The 16,583-nt window shown below is 41.7% G+C and overlaps 1 protein-coding gene across 1 annotated transcript; it reads left to right on the top strand.

The window, feature by feature from the left end:
* Positions 1-4,034: 4,034 nt before the first annotated feature.
* LOC149275557 (B-cell lymphoma 3 protein-like) lies at positions 4,035-15,637 on the top strand. The gene is made up of 8 exons (XM_089504587.1): positions 4,035-4,287; positions 8,856-9,030; positions 11,358-11,466; positions 12,616-12,811; positions 13,140-13,228; positions 13,916-13,993; positions 15,125-15,292; positions 15,545-15,637. Exons 1-8 carry the CDS (start codon positions 4,035-4,037, stop codon positions 15,635-15,637), a joined length of 1,161 nt encoding a protein of 386 aa, XP_089360713.1.
* The last annotated feature ends 946 nt before the right edge of the window (positions 15,638-16,583 follow it).

Raw genomic sequence — 16,583 nt, 5'->3', positions numbered from 1 at the left:
GGCGAGCACCAATGACGCAATATTTATATTAAAATAAAATACTCATTACATTACATTTATATGGCGCCAGCAGATTCCATATTGGATCAGGAGGATACATTTAAAATCACAAACAATAATAAACTGGTAGAAGGAGAAGAGGAGCTGCTCCTGTGAGCTTACAATCTAATCGGTGGAACAGTAGGAGAGGACGGCATCGATGGGGATAAGTTGGTTGAGTCGGGATGAGCTGTCAAGGCTGGTGGTTGTAGAAAGTTATATTCTTGCCCACTTAATTTCTTGCCACTGAACCTGGATTAATTTCTACAAGGACCAGTTGGACAACAGCAACAAGTGGTGGTAAATATAATTGTTTTATTATTCTCAATAGAGATGAATTTTATCTTCTTCATATAGATTTCCCTGTTTCTGGGAAATAGTATATTGCATTATTGTATATGACGGCTTGTGAGACTGCAGCTTATAACCCGTGATAATAACAATAATGAAAAGGTATTTTTACCTGTAGATGAAGTTTGACATTATTTGTATCTATTAGGAATTTCACTAATACTCTTAGACACAATTAAATTATTTTTAATTTGTCATATTAGTTAAACTAATATAAGAGAGATAGTGATATCTTTATTACTGCCCTGATTATTATCAATTTTTGGTTGCTGAGTGGACTGGAAATTAATTGTGTGTTAGACTCATAAAATAACAATTCATATTGATAACTATCGATAATATACTGTATTTGAATTGATTTAATTTTGACATGTTTTAAGAACGTTGTGTTTTTATATAATGCACTGTGTGACTCATACATAGATTTTATAAATTGTATTCACAATAAATAAATATTTTTGATTGACTATCGTGGCGATATCTATCTAATTTGAATTATAATTTTCGGCGATCTGAAAGAATTTAGGATCGGAGATAAAATATAGGGTATCTCCTTAAATTAATATTGTGGATGTGGTACTACAATATTTGGTAGCGTCGTTATTTTGTGTGTGTGACGAAATATTGGTTTTGCCTATTTTGTCTCATTAATATCCCTAACAGTATGTGCCTCGGCCCTCCATCAGCGTTACAACCTCTCCCCATGTTCTCAGTCCCCTATTTCCAGTTCCTGCAATCATGTCTTTCCTTTTAAAGAATATTTCAGCGTGTGATTGAATGGAAGAAAATATAATCTGGGAATCCCCAAAAGCCCGTTCCAAGTATCCAGCGCGCTCCTTAAAACCCACTTATCGTCTGAAAAAGAATTCTCATTTCTATTTGTATAGCGCCAGCAGAATCCGTAGCGCTGTTAAAATACGAGACAGTTCAGTTATCATCACTTCTGTTCTAAAAGTGTCCTTAACTTATAAAAGGGACGATAAAAAGGAGTGTGGGCGAGTAGTCGTAACGTATTAAAGCACAGCGATGGTCTTCCCTCGTTCAGAATCGCCAACGTGGCAAATGGTTTGTTACTTTGGAGAAGTAAGCCTAGAAACAAAGAACCTGCCGGCAAATGCCATGCATGTTTAAATTAAGAGTCCAGATTCACACATTATGCCCCCCTGCCCTGTCCCACCCATGCTTCTCCTATTGCTCTGCCCCATGCTCCCACTGGTGCCACCAGTCCCTAAAGCTTGCAATGGGGCCACCAGTCCCAAATGCCCAGAAAAAAACTCCTGGTCCCCAATCCCTGGAAAAAAGTAATCCCGGCCCCAATACCAGCAGGTGCCCAGATACGGGTATTGGGTTGAGAAAGCCCCGTTCCAGATAACAGACTGCATGAGCCAACGAGGAGGCCAAGGGCAGGTCAGCAAGGCTGGGCACTCCTGCTTGCCCGGGCACCATAGGCAGCCATTGATTGTACCCCCATGATGTCGGCCCTCGGTATGCATCCTTTTCATGTGACTTTGCGACCGAGTGATGGATATTCATGTAACTAGGCACAGCATTTATATATAAATCTCATCATAGGAACCATCTAATGTATCCAATCAATTAAATGAGAGGGGGCACGTGCCAACTTCCCCACATCTGGGGACACGCCTGCCCAGTACCCAGCTTTGACATTTGCCCTTCCCTTCTTACGCAACACTACCTCCTATTATCTCATAATTACCCCGTCCCCATCATCGTTCAGAAAGTCCCTTCGCTCCCCCCCTCTACACCAACGTTCATCAGAAGCGCTTTACAGTCATACTGCTCCTTGCCGTTTCTTTAAAGGCTCGGAACGTTTCATCACAACAGCCAAAAATGATCTTGCATATAATTATTCTTAACCGGATTGTACAACTCCAAAAAAAATAAATCTCTCTCTCATTCCCTCCCCCCCCCTCCTCTATCTCCTCCTTCTCCGTGTTACAACAAGCAGAAACATCTCCTCCTCCGCGTTGTCTTTTAAATTCCAGTGAATTTCACATTTCCTGGAACTCAATTTTACAAGGGAGGGGTTGTGGGTTTTTTTTTTTACTTTACTGATAAGGTAGTAGATAAGTGGAACAACCTCCCAGCAGAAGTGGTAGAGCGGGGGGGGGGGGTTAAACATGCATGGGATAGACATACGGCTCCTGAATCTAAGACGAGACCAATGACGGGGATACCGGACTGTGCTCCAGCATCACGTTGACTGGTGTCTGCGTCCGTGTAACCTGCGCCGACAGGACGTGTTCTGTTTGTATTGTGTAATCCCTGTGTGATTAATAGAAGAGGCGTTAAGTTTTCCTCTTCTTGGTCGCGGTCGAGTGCCAGGGAAAGGAACGGCACGAAGCCAACAAGATTAACTCTTTAAGAAGAGTAGAGGGTGGCCGCAAGTGGTCTCAAAGAGGGTGTTATTGACGACAACGACAGTCATTGATAGTGTAACGGACGGCTGAATATAAAGCAATTTAGAATGTGCGTGGGGGTCAAATGTTACTGAACCCATAAAGGTGGCAGGTAGCACCCCTATAGGGTACAGGGGCAGATCTGCTGATCTATGATAAGACTTGTATCTCTATATATAGGGGAAAGGGTGAATTGTGGTCAAGCGCTGGGCTGATCTATGGAGGGTGATTATGCAAGTGCAGGTTAAAGGGAGCGTTGAATGAGTAACTGCCCCCTCCACTGGTTTCCTGCCCCTGCTAGGGGAGGGACTGTTCAGGGAACGGAGTGAGAAAGCACCTGGGTGTGTGATCTGACGGCGGGGAAGTCCCGTTCTGAAAGCTGCTTCCTACACGGGCTGTCAGTCTGAGCAATTGTTAGCCAGAAAGAGGGGGACACCGGGGGAGGAACAAGAATTAGAAACTAAAAGCAGATACAAAAAAAAAAAAAAGGAGTCGGTAGGGGGTGTGGGAATTAAGAAAATGCAAGCGGCTCTTTAGACAAAAAAGGACAAGAAAAAAAGAAAGCTGGGGTAAAGAAAGTTAAAAAGTATCGAAAAGGAGTGAAGGGTTAGCACCATTGGGTTTGAGTGAGAAGACCAAGTGGCCAAAGAACAGGTGGTGAGGCCAAGGATACTACACCAAGTGGTAAAAAGCTGTCGTAAGCGAGAGAAAGTGGGACCCAAGGAAAGCGGTAGAGGGAACATGGTTCTAAAGCAGAGACCAAGGGATAAAGAGATTTAAGCAAATGGTAGAGGTGGGGAGACAGATTGAGACACCACGAAAATGCAAGTGATCCAGAAACAGAGGCGAAAACATAGACAGACTCATAGATGTTGGAGAGAGCAAGGGAGGAAGACCTAGGCAAACAAAAGAGACAGTTCCACTTATAGGAGGGTGTCGGACCTGATAAAGGGAGGGGGGAAAGAAGTGGAGCTTTGAAAGGTAAGGAAGTCTAGATTGGTGAAGAGGAGAGACAGAAGAGCACCTGTTCCTTTTTGGTCTTGAGAGTTTCCATTAATTTCTGAATGGAGTGATATTAGGCGACGCTGGCCAATGGATACAAGTCATAGACCCTGCATGGGGGGTATGGAGACCTCCTCTCCCTTGGACCTAAGTATCAGAAAGACTACAGACATGTTTGGTATGGCACCAAAGAGCTCTCATACAACATGGTCATGCGGAGACATGAAGCTCTTACATTGCTTGAAGACGACCAGACATGAGAAGACAACGCCACCTGAAGAAGGAAAAAATGGGTCAGTGGAGGAACCTGATGAGCGCAAGAAGCAGGCCTGCCTGCCTATCAGAAAACGAAGGTACCCACCGTCCCCCGAGGATGATAGACCCCCAATGGAGCATATGGACCACTACCCAAACTGGATGAGGAAATGCTATCCTTCACCTTACATGCAAGTTCCATTATCTTCCCATTACCAAGGTAACCGTCCGAGGAAAGCAGGGCAAAAAGAGAATAATGTCATTATTGTAACTGGTGGGTGTGATACGGATAAAAGTTGAAGTTTACGTGATTGTCATTGCAGGACTTATGCCAAACAGCCTTCTCAAATGCTTCTTACATTATTCGTAGCTTCCTAAGAACCACATCTTAGGTCATTATTTATTATTAAACGGACAATATTTCGGACCATCCATGGGAATTACCAATGACAATAATAATAACTAAATTGGGGGCAGGTTAAGCTAAAGTAGACCCAGTCTGTAAGCTAATTAGGACATAGAGAGGGGGACACAACCCATGGGTTACTAAAGACTTCCTGCATAATCACCAGAATTAATACATACTTACATGTATGTAACAAAAAACACCCGTTAAAGGATTTTAAAGGGCTTTTGTTTTGAATAATGTGACGTTCAGAACTAGTTATTATAATTTTTTTTATAGTATTGCCTATCATACCACCCCATGGCGTAAAACTATTAGTAGATTAATCGAGGTACCAAGTGGCCCCCAGGTTTCATTTCGTTTGGAAGGTTAGACTTATTTAGTAGCTCGATTCTTAACGGATAGAGTGATGGCTTCTTGAATCTTTTGGGGGAAAAAATACATTTTCTATATGTTGAAGCTACTAACGACTACTTCTTCCAATGGTATTTCAACCGAACGCTTTTAATTATGTTTTATATTGTAGAACATTTTAAGAGAATTAAATTTTTTGGGGTTCTGCGCCTAATCAAGGAAATGTCACGTACTGCGACGGTTATTGAATGTTACAAAGAATTTATTTTGTTTGCTCAGAAAGCATAACCTTTAACATATAAATCAAACGTGTTGCATTTCATTTCACTTCTGTCACTCATGTTGTCTTTTTTTCCCCCCGGAAATAGCAGATATTTCCAGATTTATAAATTTTACCGGAGGCCCGGGAGGAGTTTAGCAAAATATTTGAAGGTGTAAGCTGTTATTTTATTGTATCAAGCATTGCTCACTGGCTTTTAAAGGTGTTGTTCCACTTAGAGACACATCATTTATTTCTCGTACGTTTAAACAAATAAACTTTAGCCGATCTGTCTTTTCAATATTTTCTCTGAATATGACATTTAAGCGTTCCTGGCAAAAAAAAATATATATATATATATATATGAATGAGGCTGATTTATTTTTTACATGATTAAAGAATTAGAGTCAATGGAACAGCGCCTTTAATTATTATTGTGCTAGCGAATAGCCGGAGACAACGTGATTAGAATTCTGACCGGTATATGTGTACATGTTCAGTGGCTTGAAGAAGCAGCTTCCTTCCTATTAAGTCTGATTTTCACCTGATTTGACCTGTTCTTCTACGCCCAGTTGATTGTGCCAACTTTATTCTTACTCAATTTCCTGATGGCGTCAGCGACTTGTACATTGGGTTAATTCTGTGAAAGTACCGCTGGGTAAGCCAAGGCTAATTAATGTGCATTCATAAAACACTGGAATCTTAGTAAGTAAATAATGGGGTGGCAGTTACACTGGGGTGTGATACAATGTTACAGAAATGTATCTAAAGCTCACACCTCTGCCAACAGTCAACCAACCAAACAGTTGAGTCCACGCCATGAGCTTAGTTGGCCACACGTCGCATTTTAATACTCTGGCAGCATGCCGCCATGCAGGACCCGATCTGCCTCTACAGTGGCAGTAAGGGTGAGCATGGAGAGTTTTCGGCGTGCCAGATGGCTGGATCGTGATGTCACATTCCATAACGTTCTACACAGATTGCTTACATGGAGACCGGAAGCGCACATAGATATTTTTTGTTCCGTTCCAATGTACGATGTAAGCATTATAAAGAATGTTTATGGGGAGCAGATAAGAACATTAGCCGGCTTATGGTAAGATGGTCCTAAATGAATGTCTGCGCTTGCCCCCCATATAATGCGGAATAAAGTGCATATTATTTGTGGTATGTGTGTAAACCTCAAAGAACGAGCCTTTCAAACTTTTCTCCTCTGATAGAGTTGGTATTTGAATGACACTGTCTGATCGTTTCGGAAAACTGTGGTTTTCACGTTCCTGGTGGGCATTTCAGATGATACGACATGTCTGGGTGGTGGTAGACAACCTAAGCCCTCCACAAAGCTCTCTAATAAAATATGAGGACCTTATTATATTTGTTGAGGATGCCCTTTTTGATATCTACATCATGATTTGGGTAAAGCTGTGTACTAGGGACTATTCTGAGAGCGTTTGGCAGGTATGCCCTAATTACATGCGCGGTGGCAATTGGTTATTTACGTCAGAGGAAAGGAAACATGTTTTTTTTTCTGAATCTCTCAGAAAACCACAAAAAAAACCCCATAAATCATAAGCTGTTTCTCAAACCTAGCAGCTGCTTATCTGCATTACCGTAAACCTGGGGTTCAGTATCTTCAATCTACATTCACCGCATCTGGTTATGCACAAAGTGCTAGAAAAGGTCACCTAAGGCAACATAATATGAATTAATATTACAATATCTAGAGAGTTATCCATTCCTAAATTTTGGAAACAAAAGTAGTGGGTTTTAGAGGTGGATCTGAAGACAAGACATTTTATCACGGTGACTTGACTACGCATTATGCGGGCATTTGGTCTTCAAGCAGGAGAAACTTGTAGAATGGTCCATCATCAACATTCTGTGGATGCTTGGAGATATTCCTCATCATGTTATCATTAAGACTTGGTCAGGGTCAGAAAGGCTTTGTCGGTCTACCCAAGCTTCCTAGTTTTAAAGGCTTCAGTTATCTTTAATAATGTGGGATACTTTCAGAAGGATGATAATCGTGTTTCCCCTTTAGAAGAAGACACTGATGGAAATGCAAACCGTTACGGATTTCCTGCGAGTGCCCATGGTTATAAACAGTCCTTTTTTGGCCTGTTAACCCTCCTGTTAAAACTTCAGGGACTTTCCAAGCCTAGCTCAACATTGTGTAATATAATTCACCCATACAGAGACCTGTTTTGTGTAATATAATTTACTAATACATTATGTCAAGACCTTTTGGAAGCTTGTCATCTTCCTTAGAACTTGTCCCAAATTCCAGGGACTTGGACAAAAAAGTCCATTGAGTTTTATCTAATGTAGACTGTTCTTCCTACCAAGGGGGTTTGGGTTACCATACATTTCTATAAATTTCAGTAGGTGAATGATGTTTTCTGCATGTTCTTGGTTGCTAACACAGGATGGATCCTCGTAGAATTGCCCCCCCCCCCACCAGCTCAGCTTCCTAGGCAGCTGGCCAAGTTTGTCTATATGGTGCCTCATATGTCTTTTTATTGACTCTGGTGGGACTGGTGAGTGTGTCATACTCAAAAACTGTCGGCATGTGCCGATTCTTTTTTCAAGTAGGGTAAGACCCAAGACAAAAGCGATGTCTTCCCTCGCCCCTTCTTTATTTCATCCATTTATCATCAATATCTATTTTTACCCTCATTTGTTTATTCTTTTATTTCTTCAGACTTGGCCTCTTAAACTTGACTCCATACCATTGCCTCCGCTCTTTATTCCATTCTCTTTGAGTTGCATTGGAGGTCAACTGGATAAAATGTGAGAGTGAGAGCAAAAAAAACCCTTTTCTGTTTTAACAACCTTCTATTAATCAAGCGGCATCGCAGACTTTTATAAAGTCGCGTAAGTATCTGTTGTCTGACGACTTAATACCGCACTTGTCACCAACAATTCAGCAATAATTGCGGTATCTTAAAAAGTCAGGTAGTTTCCACAGCTGGCAACGCTTCCCACGACTTCCCATCATACAAACTAGTGATAACAATGATAACAATGCATAAGAACTAAATAACTATTAATATTTCTGCCTTTTTAAACACTCAGCTCAGAATTTGAAAGCGGCGTGACCAGGCAAGGGCCTTAAATCCTTGTAGGCTGTATTTACTCTTGTTTTATGAGGGTTTGGTATTAAAATGGTACTAATGGTCAAGCCAGTAAATATTCAAACCTGGATGGAACCAACTATTTGGCTCGACTCGCCAACAGAAGGGCCAGACGGTCTTCCATGTGTTGGAGGCCACAAGTGGAAACCAAAATCTGTAAGAAGGGTGACAACGATTATGTAAAAGAATATCGTCTTGGCTTTAGGTCAAAGCCTGGCTGGTTCCGTCTCTGCAATTAATATTATTGGTGTTGCTATTGCTACGTTGTTCTTCTATATTCTTGTCATCATTTTTATTCCTCTGGACAAGATGTGGCCTAAAATGTTTGTGTAAGGTCCTAAATAAAAAAAAAGAAAAACTATTTTCATAAATGTAACAAAAGTAATAATAATAACAGCAGCCACATCTTGAGGTTCTCAATATAGCTGGTGGAGTCTTGGTGTGAATTGTCTCTAAATCTTACTCCATTTATCCCAGCTCCTGAGCAGAGTCTATACTGAAGTAAATAATTATTAATCTATTCAACAGATGGATTCTCTTTCTTAGTAACTCATACTTATAGGAAAGTCATCTGAAGATGATTAGGTGGGTATTTGGATGGAGGCCCCTAATGTCTGTTCCTCCTTTGACTTCAGGTGGTGCTCCTGCTTATTGGACCTCGCCATCTCCATACCCAACTCCTGCCCCTGCACTAGTGAATTCACCGCTTCTAGGATTCCTGCCACCGCAACACCCAATGCTGCTACCTGCCGATATGCAGATACAGGCTGACATCATTGCGGCAACTCAGCCCGACGAGGACGGAGACACGTAAGAGGCCAGAAGTCATTACTACACCCCACTGTTGTCTTACCTTTACTTTCATTCTTCACCACACTACCCTGTACTACCACCAACTCTGCAAACCCATGCCACCCATGGCATGGGTTGGGTTTTTAACACTTGAGAAAAAGTGTTAAAATACTTTGTACCCCCCAAAAAGCCTAGTGGGTGACCACTTAGGGAATACACACCATGCTCTGCTTCAATGTCAAGTTCTGTGTACATCTCAATATTTGTATAAGCTGTTACCATATGCTTCCTGTGTAAGCCGTAACGCATGGACTTTAATTCCACATGTTGGTTATTAACTTAATGCATATCACAACCGCATTGTTCCCCCCGAAACTGAGCTATGGCAAAAGGAGACCCTTGTGGTTTCCTGATTATGTACCTTAGACAATGTCTCTGCTGCTCTGTGTTATGTGTTATGTGATATCTAACTTTGACCTGTGGTCTCTCTGGTAATGATGTTACTGGAATACAAGATATGGGAGAGAGCACTAAAAACACCGAGCGTTCTGTTAGAAAACCACAATTATTCCCCAGCCTCACCACCAAGTCTCATAGACCGCAAGCTTCCTTTTTCCCTTCATCGGGTTCTGACTTGCACCCTTCCCCTTTACCTTCTTAATACAATTTCCGTCTTTGACCACATGATTCCCCCTTTATCTCCCCAGTTTGAATAATTTCTCACAATCTTACACGGACCCCTTCATGGTCTTCTCCCTGCTTTCTCTCTCTCATGGCTTCTCGGCTCCCACCCCTTCAGAGTTTTTATTCTCTGTTTACCTGCCCTTTGCACCTGAATTACCCACGCCCTTTTACTTTTGTGCTGGATTCCTGCCCCATGTCCAACAACTTCTTTCTTATTGTGCCGTTCACCTCAATTATATAATATTTCATTAGTTTAGGGCTTGGGCAGAACCCCTATTAGATGCCTTCAAAAGAACATCAGATTGTAAGCTTTCTAGAGAAGACTCTTGTATCTAAAACAAATTGTAAGCTGTTCGTTCATTTTGTGTAGACATTTCCCTTCTTAAGTCGTTCCAATCTACCTTGGCAAGTACTGGGTTTGGACCTTTAAAAGTTTTTGTCCAAAAAAAAGTCGTATCTTCTGTTTGTCGAGTGATTCAACCCTACACCAAGTTCTGAGTTTTGTTTAATTCTAGTTAAAAATTGTATGGCCAGAAATTTGTCGCTTAACATAAATGTATCATAGACAAATCTGGAGAATCTTGGAAAACTCTGTGACAAATGGAAAGACCACACAGCCGCGAAGGTCGAGTCCAGCGCCTTCCACAGTCCAAGTCTTCTAAACACCTTCTCCCCCTTCAAAAACTAAGTTTCGCTTTATAGTAAAAAGGCTGTTTCTGTAAAATCACTTAAACTTCCTAAAACTGATGCAGTGATAATCATTCCCCCCCCCACGCACACACACGCGTGCATGCTAACCTCTTTAACACTTTCTACTCCAGCAGATCTAGATACATTTTGTTCCGTGAGATATATTTTATTGCAGATGTTTATGCACGCTGTATTGTGTTGCATATTCATCCATGGGTATGGGTAGGTAGTTGTGTTACTGTCCATTTAGACAGCAGACACTGATTACAATTCTGCTTTTTTGCAGTAATAATAATAATAATTTGTAAATGCCCCGTGGCTCAAGATCAGCAGATTTTTCACTATTCTTAGAATATAGGTGAAATTCGCTGTCCACCCAGTACTTTTCACTGTCCCTCAATAACCTTGCTTTTTTTAATATAGGCGAGTGTTTTACTCCCTCACTTAGCACCTTATTTTCACCTCTTCAATCAACCATTATGATGGTCAACATAAACCTTGGTTCCTCAACATCTGCTGCTTCTTTGAATCTTTTGGTCTTCTTAAATCCTTGCAATCACTACATGAACACCAACACTCCCATTCCTAGCCATACCTGTACCTAGTTCTACCTGTACCCAGACCTACCTGTACCCAGCTCTACTTGTACCCAGCCCTACCTGTAACCAGTCCTACCTGTACCCAGCTCAACCCATACCCACCTGTGCTCAGCCCTACCTGTGCCCACTGCCCAGCCCTACCTGTACCCGCTGCCCAGTCTTACCTGTACCCAGCTCTACCTGTACCCACTGCCCAGCCCTACCTGTACCCAGCTCTACCTATACCCGCTGCCCAGTCCTATCTGTACCCAGCTCTACTTTGACTATTTCCCCTTTTAGGAGATGACCTTGGACCCTAATAGCTGCCCAGTTCCCCTGTTGTCTTTTTCTAGCACATTAACCTCCATATCTATGCCTTTTCTCTCTAATCAGAGCTCTTCACATTGCTGTGGTTCATGGAAACGTTCCAGCCATCCAGAGGCTTCTCTCGCTTTTTCTTCATGTGGGTAAAGACCTGGATTGCCTCAACAACCTAAGGCAGGTAAGTGATCCACCAGAGAATACACTCTACGTATCACTACATCTCCATATTGCTCCACATTCTGGTCCTTAATGGTCTTCTGCCAATACATCATTATCCTGTTCTAATCAGATTATCCCCTTCTAAATCGGCTCATTGACCGCATAAATCCTCATTCTCTAAATCCAAGGCCCTCAGATTCTGACAAACGCAGAGAAGTTTATTCTCTGTGAACTAGTGTGAGTGGTGCCTCTTCTTACCATCAAGCCTTCCTCAAATGTATCCCCTAGAGCTTGCGTATGGACAATTGCTCGAATTCTTGTCCCCCTTACATCTCCTTCATCGCAACTGGAACACAAATGTTCTCTGATACAATGACACACACCCTTAAAATGAACATTCCAAGAAATCCAGTTCTTCCCATTGACGATCACCATAATATTCATTAAATGCTTCCCCAAATATTGGGGTACTAATACTTGAAAAAAAAAAAAACAATGGTGTCTCGCCAGTGAGTTGGCTACTTTTTCACGTCTCTGAACTCGTTTTGTTTATCCTTGGTGTAATATAAATAAAAACGGGCATCGTCGGTATGCCGTAGCTGTTCTATGATAATTGGGGAAACTGAAAACATGAAATTCTACATAAAGAGGAACAAATGATCTTCGGTTCCCCTCCACAAACACCCAGGAAGCCCATGAGACTTAATTTGTTTTGGTACATTCTTTTGATACATTTTATTGAGAGAATTGCTTAAAAAGTCTGAAAAAGACTTTTTACATCAATATCCTTAGAACCCTGGTGACACCTTCTGCAGATGGTATTTCTTTAAAAAAATACATAGTATTTTTTGGTATAGTAACAAGTATATTTACCAAACTTGTGTTTATTGGGTTTATTTAAATTAGATGTCCTTTAGTTTTTTAAATATTACCTTATTCTCCTTTTTTGGATCTCAAACCCAATCCAAACACATCACATTCCACATTCCCATCTCTACTCAAACAGTTCTTTCCTAGAGCTGGCCAAAAACTTTCATCCATATCCAAAAAAACTGCAGAAAGTAGCAATTTCCAACCCAACAGGGGCTTTTTCAACACCCATTTCTACCATTGTCCTGTCTGCCATGGTCATTCCTTATCATGTTCTCCTTATCTCCTGCCGTCGCAGACACCGCTCCACCTTGCAGTAATCACGGATCAGCCCGCCTTGGTCTCTCTGCTCCTGGCTCGTGGCTGCTCTCCTGATATTCCAGATCGTAATGGCCAGACGTGCATTCTTCTAGCGTGTGAAAACAGGAGTATAAACAGCCTGCAACTTCTACTCAAAGGGAGGACGTGGAACCCGGAGGCCACCAACTACCAAGGTGTGAGAACAGACGGACATGTGTTTGGTTGACATCAGCATGGGCGGTTATTTGAAATGCTCAAAATAAAACCAGAATCCATATTTTTTTCGGGGATACAAATCTTGAGGGTTTTTTTATTATCTTGTTGTGTATGTTTACAATAAATGTTTATACTTTTTCTATATAATGTCCAGGCACAGAATCAAATGACCTTCGGCTTTCATGCCTCGGCTGAATACATCACGCAGCATGTTGAATACTGTTTCTGAACATGTTGATACATTTACATACATGTATGAAGGATCCTATGTCATTCACGTGATGTGCTCTATATGTTGGTCCCCAGGCATGACGGCGCTACATATAGCGATCAGTACAGGACGCAGGGATATCGCCCTCTGTTTGCTGGAGAACGGGGCCGACGTCGACGCCGTGGTATGAGCATTCTAACTTTGGCAATAATTGATTATTATTGGAATCATGTAGCCTTTTTATTAATAGAATTTTATTAGCTGAGTCCTCTGGGTTGACAATTACAAAAATGTACAATTACTGTAATTTAGAGTAGTTTACCACAGAAAAATATTTTTTATAGGCCTTCAGAATTCAGAAAGGTTTTCGTATAGAAATATAATTCTAATAATAATAATGCCACCAATTAACCAAAAAAACATTGCCTGGGGTTCATAAGAAGCAGGTTCCTAAAAATCCAGAAAAATAGGAAATTATTCACTAAGCTTTGGGTTGGTCAGGGAGGAGAAGCCTAGGAAGTCATGACTTGGGTATACCTCTTGCTAATTTTTTATCGAAGTGAACTCACCATTTGACTCACTCTTGTCTCTTCTTTGACGCGTAGAAGCTTAATTTTTAGAGAGACCCACCGTCACCTAAGTTTGATGAGTTACCTACAACTTGAGGGTCTGATCTCCCACTTACGTCACCAGCGACACCCCACAGAAAGGAAACGTTACTTGGTTAATAGTGAATCGACCAATGTGGTATTAGGGGTAGCGGATTTTAATGAATAAACCGGCATCCCTGTGACAGTCATGGAATAGGAATAGAGGTTTCGTTGCTGAAATTGTATCATACGGTAACTTCTCGTCTTTCTTGTCTCAATAGGAAATGAAGAGTGGCCGGACTCCATTAATCCAGGCAGTGGAGAGCGGCTGTGAGGAACTGGTATCTCTTCTATTACAAGTGAGTGATGTCATAACTGTCACTATTACATCATATATATTGTTTAGGAAAGTCCCGGGGTTTCACATAAGGGAAAACAAAAGTGATAAAGAGACACCTGGGATAATATGACAAAAGTAGCATTCTGTGTTGGCTTATTCTCACTTTTGTCATCTTTATACATGGAAACCCCAAATACCTGAGTTTTTTTATTTTTAAATTTTTTCTTTCACTTTGTTAAAATGTTCTTAAGTTAGGGAGAGTTCCTTCCCCCGCTGCAGATCACGGCGGATCGGAGCTGTTGATGTTATCCACAATTAGCACCAAACAGGGCTGGACTGGCCATCTGGCACATTAGGCTGCCATTGCGTTATACTCACAAACTGCTGTGTGTGGACACTGGCTGGACATCCTCGGCGGCATAAAAATGAGCTGAAGTCATTCGGTGACTGCCGGACCTAAAATGCCAAGGCTGCCTCAGCGTTCCCAGTCTGGCCCTGGACCCAAAGTATAAGGGCCTTTGGCTTTCTTTAAAAGATGCCAGCGTTAATTGAAGATGACTCTTCAAAGCAGTCCTTCACCCGGAGACTCCAGGTCAAACCTGGCGAGTTCTCAGGTACGGCCTTTATCAGGGTTGACGTTCTCCTTTCCTAGGAATGCCCACAAACAATGAATTATAGATGAATGCAGCCATAGTTCCACTATCTTCCACAAACAGCCCCATTAGAGGTGAGATATGGTTCTCTGCTCCCTCCTCCTGATCGCAGAGGCAGGTCGGGGCTTGTGCCGTATTATGGTTGAACAAACCTCTCTCTAAAGCGTAGGAATGGATCTGTTCATTGTTTTAAGTTGGAAGGAAATTCCAGGAAGTAAATGGAGTCAAGAAGAATTCTAAAGAAAAGTTGCTTTGGGTTTTGATCTCATATTCCAGAATATTAGCCAAACCCGGGAACAATGAATTTTAGTTTGATTGCAATCTTAGGTTTTCAGGGTAAATTGATTCTCTGGCTCACATTGTGTAAAGTTGACTACTTTATCCTTGAATGAATGATACTTGGACATTTCCAAAGGTGGTGTATTATTAAATATTAGAATGTTCGTGACTGTGATAATCACTTATAGAATGTTTATGCGATATCTGATTTTCCATAGCGTGGCGCCCAAGTCAACGCCCAGACGTACGCAGGTAACACGGCACTGCACGTGGCAAGTGGACGAGGCCTTGAAGAAATCACACGGATACTGCTACGGAGCGGAGCAGACAGCGGAATAAAAAACTGTCACAACGACACCTCCATTACTGTCGCAAAGGACAAGAGGGTGAGTCTCGGCTGGGGAACAGACTTATCTCCTGCTGGAGAGCTTGTTGTTACAGGAGTTCCATGTCTTCTTGTCCCATGACGTCTCTCCTACTCTTTGCGAGATATAAAAATGTGGAGAAAGGAGAGGTCTTCGGAACTCTCAAGTACCCGTGTCTTAATTACACGGTGCTTGAGATGCACTTTCGTTGAAGCTCCTGTTCTGAAGTTATTGCCCCTTCTCATCCTCAATGTTCTTTGTTTTTGCCATCAGATTACGAACATTCTTAGGGGCAAAGCTTCCTCTCCGCAAGCTCAATATGAAATGTTCTGTGAAGAAATAAGTGACAGCAGTGCAGATCCTTGAGGACCAACACACAACTCAACCAGCCTCCTCCATGCAGATGGCATCTCGATAACTATCCCTACCTCAAGAATGGACATTAATCTGCCCTCTTCTCCTTAAATCTTACAAGAGAGTATAGCCACGAAGAGCTTTATGATGTTCTACTGAATTGTAGTATGTGATAAGACTATCAAAAACACTCTGGGTTCAATAAAAAGACAGTCCCCCCCAAAAAAAACCCAGATATGGACCAGTATGGCATCAGGATGAACCTCAATCGCATCACCATGGGACGTTCCAGGAGATAATGGTGTACTTACCACTGGCACTGCCCTAGGCAAGGACCAGCACCTTCAGCCACCCCACCACCGCGTTCTCCATTCTCTAGTGGAGAGCCGAGGATGTGACGTGGAGCGTTTCCGACATCTTCCACCTAAAACGTTTTGTGAATAAGGACAATTCACAGGCTAAGATGGATGAACTCTAAGAGGGGCACCAACCCATGTGACGCTGAATAAAATTTTACCTGTTATATTCAACACAGACATTCAACTACAACGATTAAGCCACCAAATCCACGCCAGTTCTTCGCTTTTCCACACTTGTTTAGCGCATTTATGTGCAGAAGGTGGAAGATGAAGCTTCATTAGGTGGCCACAGGCAGGGGGTTCTATATGGTTAAAGCCGGAGCATGCTTTGGGGTGAAATGCATTAGATATGGTGGGATATCGCTCTTCCATGTATGTGTATTCATTCCATAAGTTATTTAATATTGTTTACAATAAATATTTTTATATTAACCCCTTCTGGACCTTCTGCTTTTTTTCAGGACAAACAAGGCTTTTTGAAGCCACGTTGATCTATATAATCCCTCATCTAGTATGAAAAATATTTAAAAAAAATATAAAATAAAAAAGACTATTTACTAAACAGTTCCAACTCGTATAAACTGGATAGAAGGTTATAT

The sequence above is a fragment of the Sceloporus occidentalis genome, unplaced genomic scaffold (assembly GCF_023333645.1).
Source record: "Sceloporus occidentalis isolate IW3139 unplaced genomic scaffold, rSceOcc1.0.p SCAF_280, whole genome shotgun sequence".
In the NCBI taxonomy this organism is placed as follows: Eukaryota; Metazoa; Chordata; class Lepidosauria; order Squamata; family Phrynosomatidae; genus Sceloporus; species Sceloporus occidentalis.
Note: the sequence above shows the minus strand (reverse complement) of the source record. Positions and strands in the feature narration are given on the sequence as shown.

Bases quoted from the DNA above. Each gene is read 5' to 3' on its own strand.
- LOC149275557 (XM_089504587.1), top strand. From the start codon at position 4,035: ATGAAGCTCTTACATTGCTTGAAGACGACCAGACATGAGAAGACAACG. The intron at 9,031-11,357 runs GTAAGAGGCCAG...CTCTCTAATCAG, and splicing joins CCCGACGAGGACGGAGACAC to AGCTCTTCACATTGCTGTGG. The intron at 11,467-12,615 runs GTAAGTGATCCA...CTGCCGTCGCAG, and splicing joins GCCTCAACAACCTAAGGCAG to ACACCGCTCCACCTTGCAGT.